At 41.2% G+C, this 12,240-nt stretch overlaps 1 protein-coding gene across 5 annotated transcripts in view; it reads right to left on the bottom strand.

Annotated features, from left to right (window-relative positions):
* VPS13D (vacuolar protein sorting 13 homolog D) overlaps positions 1-12,240 on the bottom strand; it is a 253,616-nt gene that overhangs the window by 92,249 nt on the left and 149,127 nt on the right. For all 5 annotated transcript variants that reach the window (XR_007190630.2, XR_007190631.2, XR_007190632.2 and 2 more), the window contains 2 exons: positions 6,653-6,787; positions 5,682-5,849 (listed from right to left, as the gene is read on the bottom strand). Coding sequence is in view for 1 of the 5 variants with exons in the window: in XM_026519809.4 (XP_026375594.1) it covers positions 5,682-5,849; positions 6,653-6,787 (303 nt within the window). In the remaining 4 variants the exon portion in view is untranslated. The remainder of the gene's footprint in view (positions 1-5,681; positions 5,850-6,652; positions 6,788-12,240) is intronic.

Here is a 12,240-nt window from a genome sequence, read left to right as displayed (position 1 = left end):
CTTTAAAAAAAAAAAAAAGAAGATGTGGAGATATATATATATATATATATATATATATATATATAATGGATACAGATAAAAAATGGATAAAGAAAATGTGGTATATATATACAACGGAATATTACACAGCCAACAAAAAATGCAATCTTGCCATTTGCAATGACGTGGATGGAACTAAAGGGTATTATGCTAACTGAAATAAGTCAATCAGAGAACAAGACAATTATCATAGGATCTCACTGATATATGGAATTTAAGAAACAGGGCAGAGGATCATAGGGGAAGAGAAGAAAAAATGAAACAAGACGAAACCAGAGACGGAGACAAACCATAAGAGACTCTTAATCTCAGAAAACAAACTGAGGGTTGCTGGAGGGGGGGCGGTGAGAGGATGGTGTGGCTGGGTGATGGACACTGGGGAGGGTATGTGTTGTGGTGAGCACTGTGTGTTGTGTAAGACTGATGAATCACAGACCTGTACCCCTGAAACACATAATATATGTTAATAAAAAGTTAAAAAAAATAAAAAGTAAAAACGAGAATTGAGGTGCTGGTGCAGAAGAGCAAATCCTGGCTCTACAGTGACCTGACTGACCCTGGGCAAGTCTCCTTACCTCTCTGGGCCTCAGTGTCTTCATTTATATAATGGGGCTAATCCCGTCCATCCTATCTACCGAGCCGGTTACTCTGATGCCCAAATGATACCACATGAGTAAAACCATGTTTGCAATCTCCAAGGTTCTTACTACCCATAGAGGGATGGTGATGGTCATGACCGATCTAACAAGAATGACCACGACCACCGCCGTTCCCTGAGGGCCTCCTCTGTGACACAGAGGATATGATAGCAGTCTCCTTACCAGCTAACAAAGTGATGTCAGATAATAAGCTCCCGGTGGGAAGTTAGCAGTAATTAATTCTTTATGTGCTCTATAGTGCCTGGAAAAAAGCCTTACAGACACAAAGGAAAAACATCATATAGGGGAAAAAAACACAAGGCCTTTAGAATTAGCTGGACTTGGTTCCAAATCCATTCCTGTCATTTCTAGGTGTGTCACCTTGAGAAAATTATTCAACTCCCTAAGCCTCAGTGTCCTGATTTGAAGGACAGTGATTAACACACATATTTGTAAGAGTTCTATCACAAGGCCTGACAAATAGAAGGTGGTCAATAAATATTAATAAAGTAGTATGGGTTCCATAATGAAGCAGGGTGTTTCAACCTTGTTCCTCCATCTTTTTCCCACTAATGCTGTTTGCACCAAGAAATAATGTAGAACTATTAGGTCTTTATCCAACTCATAACAAACCAACCTGATTTAAAACAATAAAACAATGATGAAAATGGCACAGGATAAAATGTATTAGCCGAAAACCAACAGAAAACACCCATCTCCTTGACAAAAATTTAGATCTGTAGGATTTGAGCTGGAAAATTTGGGCTGGGTGCAAATAAATGCCAAAAACAAAAGAGAAAGAAATAAGCCCACCATACAACTGCGAAGGTTACCAGCAAAATTAACATGCAGTGAGTACCGAACCATGAATTTCGGTATCTAATGATTTTGATGAAAATACAGTTAAAAAGAGATAGTTATTAAATTATTTCCATTCGTAAACATAAGTCAAAAGATGCCTGGGATCTAAAAGTTACCCCGGATCAAAAGCATCCCACATTGCCTTGATAAAGACACAAGCGGAGGGATGGAAAGTGAGACAGAACAGAGCAGGGGTTCCATTAGTGACGATCAAAAGTGCTCCTCCTCTTTCCTGGAAGAAATTACAGAGCTGTTGGCTTCCTGAGTGAAGACCGAACGACAGCTGTCCGGAGCAAACGCTGAGCTTCTACAGGGCCAGAAAAGAGAATGGAATCGTTTGTTCTATTGTTGACATCTGAAATTCTCTTGGTTCGAAAAAAACTTTTTTTGTTTTAGAATAATTATGGAATTTTCCTGTAAGTATATGAAAGTATTACACAATAATCACAGATAGAAGAAAATTAGATTCCACAGAAGAGTGGGAATTTAGGCAATGGGCCTCTCCTCAGTTCTCTGGCTTTGAAAGAGAAGGTCTTCCAGAATATTCGAGTGATACCTGACTAGGTCAAAGTATGCTCTCTGCAGTTCATGCTGCAGAAAGAACCCTGTTCCTCTGACAGGCTTCTGGAATTTGAAATGTTGTGCTTCTCTTAAATAAATCCTATTCCTAGAAAAGACTCTAGCAGCAATCGTCTTGTCATGGCCTTAGGAAGGGGATCAGATCTTTGAGGTTCTACTCGAAGGGTTAGAGTCCTTTTGCCAAGATCCAGGCAGGACTCAACGGAACACATGCTCACAGCTTGGTGGCCAGTCACTAAGTCATTAACACCTTAGATTTGGAATCCATAAGCAGATTTCTGGGGGTTGGAATGAGAAGAAAAGGCTTAGAGAAATAGAAGGGACAAAGGGCATAGATTATTTCCTAGTACTATTTCCTTTAGGCTAATATTAAATAAATTAAATAACAGTTAAAACTGTAATGAAGAATTCCAGAAGCGGATATGATGGACCTGAAATAAAAAATTTGCTGTGAATAATTCACACCATCTATCCAGAGACAAGGAAGACTTGCAGATCTATTACCTTCTTATGTGACAGAATGAATTCCTTTTTAACTTCTCACTGGCTTTTCACATACCTCATCTCTTTTGCTCCTCAGGTCAGTACGACCGGGGCGGGGTGCGGGGGAGAGTAACATCATCTTTTCATAGGTTAAAAAAAAAAAAAAAAAAAAACCCACCTCAGGATTAACAGAGAAAAAGATTATTTAAAGGCAGGAATAGAGTTAGAAGCCAGGTATCCCCAACTGCCAGCCCTACACTCCCCCTGAATGCATAACCCTATGTCTGCAATAGTGCCGGATGATTTTGGGGGAAGCCATAAGCCTCTCTGACAAGCCAATAACAACTTGAGATTCTTGCTCTAGAAAAATACACAGATACACAGTCTTTCTAATTATTTTCAAGAGGTTTATGGAGCGTCTCCACTCCGCTCAAAGCATGATGAACCAGGGCTAAAGCCCTTTGGTCTCTGCAGCCAAGTCGGGCTGGCTGGGGGCTTGGGGAGGTGCAGTTTTGTCTTCTGACCCCTTTCTTTAATCATGAGAACTCAGGCACTCTTTACAGAAATACTTCCCACAGGCCAACAGCTGATTATTGTGGTCATTTGCACTTCCTTAAACTCCTCTCATGCACACACAAAAGCAAACAAAACATCTCCCCAAAGCAACATTAAAGGTCTGATTTCAACCCACAAAACTTCAAGAAAATGGAGGTCTTTAGCCAAATTACATACATACAGAATCACAGATGACCTGAGTGGGTATTTAGTTGACAGACCCGGCTTTTGGAGCTACCATTTCCAACAAGAAATGGTAATGTTAAGTTTCCTTGCTTTCTCATCTTAGAGAGATGGACTAATTTTTATAACACACCCAGGGTTCTTGGTACCCAAGTAAATTTACACAGCAATTCCTCTGAGTAGCAGTCTCTGAGGCCAACACTGATTAGCTTACTAAAGGCAAGAGAATTACACGAAGAAGGACCCCAACCACATGGGGAGCAGGGTTCCCATTCAAGACACCCTGGGCCCTGGAAGGCAGTCCCCCATGCAAATCCAATGACAACATACAGCCTGATCTCCGAAAAAGTGCCTCATCAGGGCCACCTGGACCTTCATATAGATTTGGGGGTGAGGCTGGAGATAAGGAGCATTCAGCCCTTTCTTTCTGTAGAAGTTCTCTTCTTGTGCGGATCCTCAGGCTTCAAAAACCGTTTTCCAGGGGAAGCAGAAGAACCAAGAAACACATGAGACTTTCATAAATGAGGGGTACTAAAGAAAGGGCCAACCCTTTCCACCAGGATATTACAGAGAAACTCTGGAGAAACACGCACAAGCTCTCACCTGTGCAGAGGCCACAGGCAAGTTTCCAACTTCTTCATTCTCGTCAAGAAGGTTAACGACAGAGGGTTCCTAACAGCCAAGCTGGCCCAGATGGAGTTTGAGTCTCCCATGCTTCGTGCCTGACACCCTCCTCCCTCTCCGTAGACTGGAACATTGTGGCTTTTGTTTCAGGGGCACTGATGGTTCCCTGGTGGCTAAAGTCTGAACATTTTACATTGATGCAAATTTAAGAGTCAGAGTGAGGACCTGTTTCTTTTGTCCAGCCTCTATTTTTCAAAGTTTTCAGAACGTGCTCTGTCATTTTGTCCTTAACAGTGAGCCCGTGAGGTCGGTGTGTTTTGATTCTAGGTTGAGGAAGGTCTCTCAATAAATCATCAGCGCATTTCTTCCTCTAAAAGCAACGCCCATGGGTATAAAAACAAAGAAAGTAATTATAAAACCAAGGAGGCTTCTCTACCATGCTAAGTAGAATTTCATCAAATTAAATAAAATCTCGCAGCTCGGCCTTTACAACTGAATATTTAAGTGCAACTGTTCACAGCAGCTTGAGGAGCTGAAAGGACACTGGGCGATCTGTGCCACCACTGTGACGCTTCTTGTCACCGTCGGGGTGAAGGTCCCAGGTCTGCACGTGCAGCGCTTCAAGGTAGGAGTGTGTGTGCTCATTCAGACTCTGAACGCGCGTCTGTTTCCCGACCATGATTTAGAAAGTCTCTCCCGCCTCTTTGCTGCCTATTTTGGACCACGAGCCAAACGGCACACTGTTGAGTAGAACTACCATCCTGAAAACTGGCCTGACTACAGAACTACCACCTCCAGAGAAGAGTGTGGAAAACAGGAATAAACCCCCGCTTTGACACACCGTTACCGGGATCGCCACGCTATGCAGAAGTGTTGCCCAACGCTCCCACGTGCCCTTCACGACGGCCGCCTGTGTGGCACCGTTAGAGCCTCTCTGCGTCAGAGCCTGCGGTGTGTGGCCCACGGCACTGCGGATTCGCTGCCACACGGGCTCCACCAGAAAGAAGCCCCGAGCGCAGGTGCTTTCTCAAACCCGGTTCCTTCGCAAGAAGGTCAGTCTCTAGCAGGAAAGTCTGTGGAGCCAACAGGAAGGGGAGGGAAGCAGAGGCCCTCCGCACACTGTCAAATAGCCACTCCCCTCCAACTACCTTCCCCTTTCCCAGTTTCACACATACAGTGAGTTCCTGCCAAAAAATAAATTGTGGAATAACGAGATGTTCACCAAACAAGAGGCCAATGAACAAAAAAGCCAGCCAGACAGAAGGACCCAGGAGAATTCCACCACTGTCCTTGCTTCCGCTGCTCTAGAAGCCTCCTTGCAGTCTGGACTTTCTCCTGCAAGCTGTGGGAAATACCTGGCAGATCTGAGGCAGGAGAAGAGCACAATCAAATCCTCGGTTTATAAAAAGTGGGTTCACTCTGCCAGCGGTGTGCAGGCTGCAGTGGAGCCCAGTGGGTTGGGGGTCTAGTGCAGTGACCCAGGGAGGGGACAACCGAAGCCCAGGGAAAGGCGGTGCCAGTGGACACAGGAAGATGACATATCGCAGGGGGCGTAGTGGACCTGCCGCCAGGGCGTCAGAGGGTCGGGGAGGTAGGGCGGGGGGAACGAAGCACAGGCCATGTGCGTAACCTCTTGCAGCCGCACAGCTACGACAGAATCACAGGGACAAGTAGGGCTCCTGAGGTTAGTGACAGTGGGTTTCACCTTTCTTTCCTTACCTTGGCAGCAGAGTTCGATACACCGTGGGTGACATTTCTGATGAGGCCGCCGACGTTTCCATACTTTATCAGTCCGGTAACCCCTTCAGAGACATCATTCAACAGCCCCATGGGATTGCCGAGAAAGTCCACTGATCCCAAGATCCGAGCTGCCTGGCTGAGGAGCTCCTGTGAAATGGGGCAGGCAGAAGAGATGAGAACCAGTCCCTGTCGATACTTGCAGGTAGAATGTCCCGAGCAAAAACGTTAGAAATCTGTCTCGTCCCCCATTCTCGTCAACACCCATAATGACCTACCAAGCAACCCTCCACTTTCTGCATCCCTCCACTGTCAGATTCCAGAATTCCAGGGACATCTGTTGTGTCACTCTCCTCACAGTTTAATGGAAATACCACCAATTAAGAGTTGAGGAAGGAAGCAAAGAAGGAAAGGAGGGAAATGAGAGGGAGGAGGGAGAAAAGGAAGCAGAAATAGAATATATTTTAACTCTGACAGTTAATAAATTTGATATGATCTTGACCTATTTATCGAAGAATCTGGAAAATAAACACAAAATGGAAAATGTCCAACTTGATAAGAAAATTTTGAAGTTCAACTCTAGGGCAGGATCTCATAGGCTCTAAGAACACTGACGTGGTTGTTGAAAGTAGGCCCATGCCCAGTAAATAGAGAGGTCGTGGTATTTTGTGTTATCATTAAAGCATCAATTAAACCCTTAAGAGTTGTGACGAACCTGGTAGCAGCCCATGAGACCAGCTCTCTGAGGGACAAGACTAACAGCTCATAAATCAAATACACTGTTTCAGGATTTTCAGGATGTGTATGGGCTTCGTGGGCTGTGACCTGACCCCTAACACAGCAAATGTTTAACTGGGTTCTCAGTAGTAATGCCTTAGTAACCAAGATTCCCAAACAACCAAAACAAACATTCTGCTTATGTTCCAGCCACTAAGTATTTCTCCAAAGCTCACCTCCTGGAAATGTTTGAGGATATCATTGATGATGAACTCCTTGGTCTCATAGGGATGTACCCGAGTGAATGGATCCAGATTAATCACGGCGTCCTCAAACCGAATCAGTGGAAATCCCAAGGTACTTTTTAGGGCCTAGTCAAGGAAGAAAGGAAATGACATATTTTAGCCATTTGATGGCCTTCCAGGGTACTATAATTTTGGATTCCATGAAAGCTACGAGTCATATCAACTTTCCAATGAGAGTCAAGCCTTCGATATTTATAAATAAGGATCTTCCCGGTAATTATAAAAGTAAAATATTTGCAAAGAAATATATACGTCACTCAAATTAACACAGATCACATACAAATAAACACTATTAGCTTCATAGCATAATTCTTTCTGGTCTGTTTTGCATGTGTGTTGTGTTTTCCTTTCTTGACTGAAGTTACCACACATATAGGAAGGTGTACTAACCAAATGTAGAGTTCAATGATTTTTTTCCCCGAAAGTGAACACAATAAACACGTAACTACCACCGGGAGACCAGAGAGTAAATTCTTATTCCCATCTTGGAAGCAGCCCCCTCCCCAGCTGTGGCCTCCCAGTCACTACTCCCTCCTCCCCTAAGGTAACCACTATCCTGACTTCTACCACCGTATGTTAGTTTTTCCTGTTTTGAATATTATACTAAGGAAACCATCAGTATGTACTTTGGGTGTTACATATAGCTGCAGTTGCTGAAGTTTCATTGTTAGTATTCGAATTACAAATAAAACACAATTTATTAAGCCACTGTTGGTAAACAGTGGTGTTGTTTCAAGCTTGGGGCTATTACGAATAACACTGCTATGAACATTCGTGGACATGTCTTTGGGGCACATTTGTACACACTTTTCTTGAATATATACCTGGGGGTGGAGCTGCTGTGTCACAAAGAATATACGTGTTCAACCCTAGTACACACAGTACTGCCCATCAGTCATCCCCAGCAGCTGAACTGGTTTACACTCCCTTCTATGAAATTTCCTGTTGTTCTACATCCTCGTCAACACTCAGTATAGACAGCCTTTCAAAAGACAAACCTTCTGATGGGTGTGTAATGATATCTCAGTGTGGTTTTAATGTCCATTTTCCTGGTGAAGCACGAGATCAAGCACCTTTTCATACATATATTGGCCATTTGGATATCCTTCTCTGTGAAGTGCCTACTCAAGTTTTTTGCTGATTTTTGTAGTGGATTGTCTGTTTTTTATTTATTGCTTGGTAGGCGTTTTTCTTTCTTTCTTTTTTTTTTTATAAAAGATTTTATTTATTTATTTGTCAGAGAGAGAAAGAGAGAGTGAGCACAAGCAGGGGGAGCGGCAGGCAGAGGGAGAAGCAGGCTCCCCACTGAGCAAGGAGCCTGATGTGGGACTTGATCCCAGGACCCTGGGATCATGACTTGGGCAAAAGGTAGATGCTTAAATGACCGAGCCACCCAGGCATCCCCGTTTTTCTTATCCATCCTGTATACAAGTCCTCTGGTGAGCAGATGTACTACAATTAACTGCGATTATCTTTTCCCATTCTGTGACTTATTACTTTTAAAATAGCATTTTTTGATGATCAGACATTCTGTTGTAATGAAATCCAACTTATTGACCTTTTCCTTTAGGAAAAGCTTTCTCTTTCCTGGTTAAGAAATTATTATTGGGGCACCTGGTGGCTCAGTGGGTTAAGTGTCTGCCTTAAGCTCAGGTCCTGGGATCGAGCCCCACATCGGGCTCTCTGCTCAGCAGGGAGCCTGCTTCTCCCTCTTCCTCTGCCTGCCGCTCCGCCTACTTGTACTCTCTCTCTCTGCCAAATAAATAAAATCTTTAAAAAAAATTATTCTCTACACCAAGGTCATAAAGATACTCCCTGTGTTTACCTAAAAATTTTTTATTGTTTTACTTTTCACATTTCAATCTATAATCTACTTGGACTTGATTTTTTTATATGTTGTGAAGCAGAAATCAAGATCCATTTTTTTTCCAGATGGGTATTTAATTAACTAAGTAATGTTCACTGAAATGATCACCCTCTCCCCTATTGTAGTACAGTGTAAACTTTGTCATAGTTGAGTAACTGAATTTATGTGTCTATTTCTGGATTCCCTTTTCTGTTTCATTTTGTCCTGCCTTCTACCAATACCACACTGTCTTAATTACAATAGTTTTGTAATGAGTTTTGAAATCTAATAGTATAAGCTCTCCAATTTTTGGTGTGTTTTTTTTTCCCCTCAGGATTACCCTGGTTATTCTTTGCATTTTTCATTTCCAAATACGTTTTAGAATCAGTCTGTCAATCTGCCACAAAAAAATTGTTGGAATTTTCATCAAGATTGCATTGAATCTATAGATCAATTTGAGGAGAAACGAAAGCTTCACAGTATTAAATCTTTCAATGTGTTGATGTGGTAGGTCCCCTTATCTATTTAGTTCTCTTTTCTCTTAATAATATTACATTATTTTCCATGCAGAGGTCTTATCTACACCCTTTGTTGGATCTATTCCTAGGTATCTGCAGTAGATTAAAAATGGCAGTAGATTAAAAATGGCTTTACATCTCATACCATTAATGAAGACTACTTCATCCGCACTGACCGTGTAATTTGCTTCAACCAAGAAAATGCAGTGGAAGTAACACCGTGTGACCACTAAGCCTAGGCCTCAAGAGATCTTGGAGCTTCTGCTCTGCCCTTTTTGACACTTCTACCACGTGAAGAAGCTGAGAGACCATGTGGAAGGAGGTTCTCTTGATGGTCAACACCTAACACTTGACATGTGAGTAAGGTCTTCGTATACCAGTCAGTCTCAGCTGACTGCCTGAAGAATAACCATGAGTGAGTCCAACAGAAGAAACATTCAATAGAGTCCAGCCCAAATTGCTGACCCATAGAATTGTGAACGAATAAATGAACCACCAAGTGCTGGAGTGGTTTGTCACACAGCAATAGATAATGATATTATGTTTGAAGTTTTCTTAACACTGTTGTAAACTGCATCCTTCAAATTTTCCTTTTCTCTATAATTGCTGCTGAAATGTAGAAATACACCGATTTTTGTATACTGTGTCCAGTGACCTTTGTAAATTTACTTATTCATTCAGATAGTAACTTATCTGTACATTCTTATTGATTTCCTAGGTACATATTCATGTTCTCTGCAAATAACAAAGTTTTAATTTTCCTGTCCAGTTCTTATAACTTTTTTTCTTTTATTTCTTCTGTAATCTTTCTAGCCTTATTGCATTGGCTAGGATCTCCAGTATGACAGTGAACTGAAGTGGTGATAATGGGCTGGCCCCTTCCCTGCTTTCAGTATATCACTACTGAGTATATTTGTTGTAGCTTTTTTATAGATACATTTTATCAGATAAGGCAGTTTCCTTCTCTTTTTTTGCTTGTTGATTCTTATCATAAATAGATGTTGAATTTTGTCAAACGGCTTTTGTGCAACAATTGAGATAATAATATTTTTTCTTTTCATTTTGTTGATAAATTAACATAATTTATCTGAAAATACTGATATTTATTTTCCTGGAATAAAGCCAATTTAGTTATACCTTCCTTCTTATACACTGCTGTATTTGATTTGTTAATATTTTGTTCAGATTTCTTTCTTCTATTTTCATGAAACAATTCTGGTCTATTATTTTCCTTTATTTGATTATTTTCAAAATATAAATTATAGTTTTCTGGTAAATGTGAACACATATTTATTCTTTAAAATTATGTGTTTGATAATGCCAGCATTTGGTTTATCTGTGGGTCTGCTTCTAGTGCCTGTTTTTATTCTTGGTCCCCTCTCTTGGTAGGCCCAGTAATTTGTAACTGAATATAACACTTCCTATGAAAATTTTTACAGACTTCAGATGAGTCTTTAGTTTCTAGCAGGCGGTTAAAGAGGCTTCACCCAATCAGGATTTGGGCTTTCTCGAGGCTGGAATTCAGTCTTTGTAACTCTTGGTCTATTTCAGTCTTTATGAGATCTGGTATAGTGTCAGTGATCTCAAGTGACAACCAATTCAATTCCTCCACCTTTAGTCTCCCCTGCACCAGAAAACTGCTAAAAGGTCTACTTTGTTCTCCTGCCTCTTGACCACCACTTTCAGCTTGGCCTCTCTCAGATGAGGTTACCTAGAATTGGCACCTGCCCCAAGACATACAGCAGCTCAGACCACTGGGGGCTCTTTTCTGTCTGTCCTTTCTCTGTAAGATATTAGCCCCTCCCTCGCTTACCAGCTTTCTTAGTAGCTCATGTTTGCTATGTCAGCCCCACGAGACTGCCAAAAGCCTTACTCAGACTCTCTGCCTTTGAGAGCTGCTTTTGGCTTGACTTCTCTTTCTCCCCATACCACTTACAGGTTAGGATTATCTCAAGAATAAAAGCAGAGTAAATGTTGGGCACTTTTTGTTGAGTTTCCTTCCTCACATAAATCTGGGACCCTCAAGTCCTAGATGTCCTGGTAGCTTTCCAATACCTTCAAACAGACTTTTGGGTTTTTTTCTACAGAGCTTTTCTTGCAATTCTCAGCTAATCTGGCTCCACTATAAGCCAGTTAACGATTTCTGGATATGGTCTATTTTCCAATTATATTTTTATTTAACAAGATAGATATTTCAAGGATTTTAGACAGCATGCAAAATACTTTTCTTCTTTGAATGTGAAAACAAATTTCATGCTAATAATGTTTGTAAATCTCTGATCCACACTGAATCTTTCCTTGTATACAGTGTAAGTAATAAATCTAATTTTGTATTTTTCCAAATGGCTATCTAGTTGGTCTAATAGCACTTACTAAAAACATCTATATACCCCCAGTGAATCAAAATGCCTTTACAGTAAAATCTCATGTGCAACTTCATGCACCTTCTATTTTCTCCCTTATTTTTTCATCTTTTAGCATGTATTTCCAGAGGCTGCCTTAAATTCTTCTGGGACAAGAACATCTTTAATTGAAATGAAATTGTGTAATGGAAGAAAATATAGATGGAATTTTTTAAAACCAGAGAATGGGGAAACTTTTTTGGGACTCAAATACAGATTCAAACAGGCAAAAGACTGGTAAACTTGATGACATAAAAATAAAAAGCTTTTATGTGATTAAAAAAAAAAAACATACATACATCTAAAGTAAACAGCCAGCTGAAAAACCGAAGGAAAAAACCTTGCAACTCATATCAAAGACCAAACTTAAATAAAGAGCTTTTAAAATTACAGGCGATAAAAGACCAATAATACGATTTTTAAAACAGGCAAGTGATACGACCAGACAGTTTGGTTCACAGAGGAAAAAACAGCCCTTAAATAGATGGGTCGGGAGAAGCAGAGAAAAAGAAAACCGTGAAGAAAACAAAGAAACAAATAGAAGAATAAGTGGAGAACCAGAAAGGAACGGGGAGGGTCAGCAATGCCAAATACGGCAGAGGACCTTACAGAGATGAGGACAGACAAAAGGCCCCTAGATCTGGGGCCCTGGGAAGTCACTAGTAACCTCCTACTAAATAATGTGAGAACAAAACATTTTAGAGATTAAGAGCATTCTTAGGTTAATTCAGCCTAACACGCTAATTCAGCCGA

Source organism: Ursus arctos, unplaced genomic scaffold, assembly GCF_023065955.2.
Source record: "Ursus arctos isolate Adak ecotype North America unplaced genomic scaffold, UrsArc2.0 scaffold_32, whole genome shotgun sequence".
Classification (NCBI taxonomy): domain Eukaryota; kingdom Metazoa; phylum Chordata; class Mammalia; order Carnivora; family Ursidae; genus Ursus; species Ursus arctos.
The sequence above is the reverse complement of the archived record's forward strand: the minus strand, read 5'-3'. Positions and strand labels throughout refer to the sequence as shown.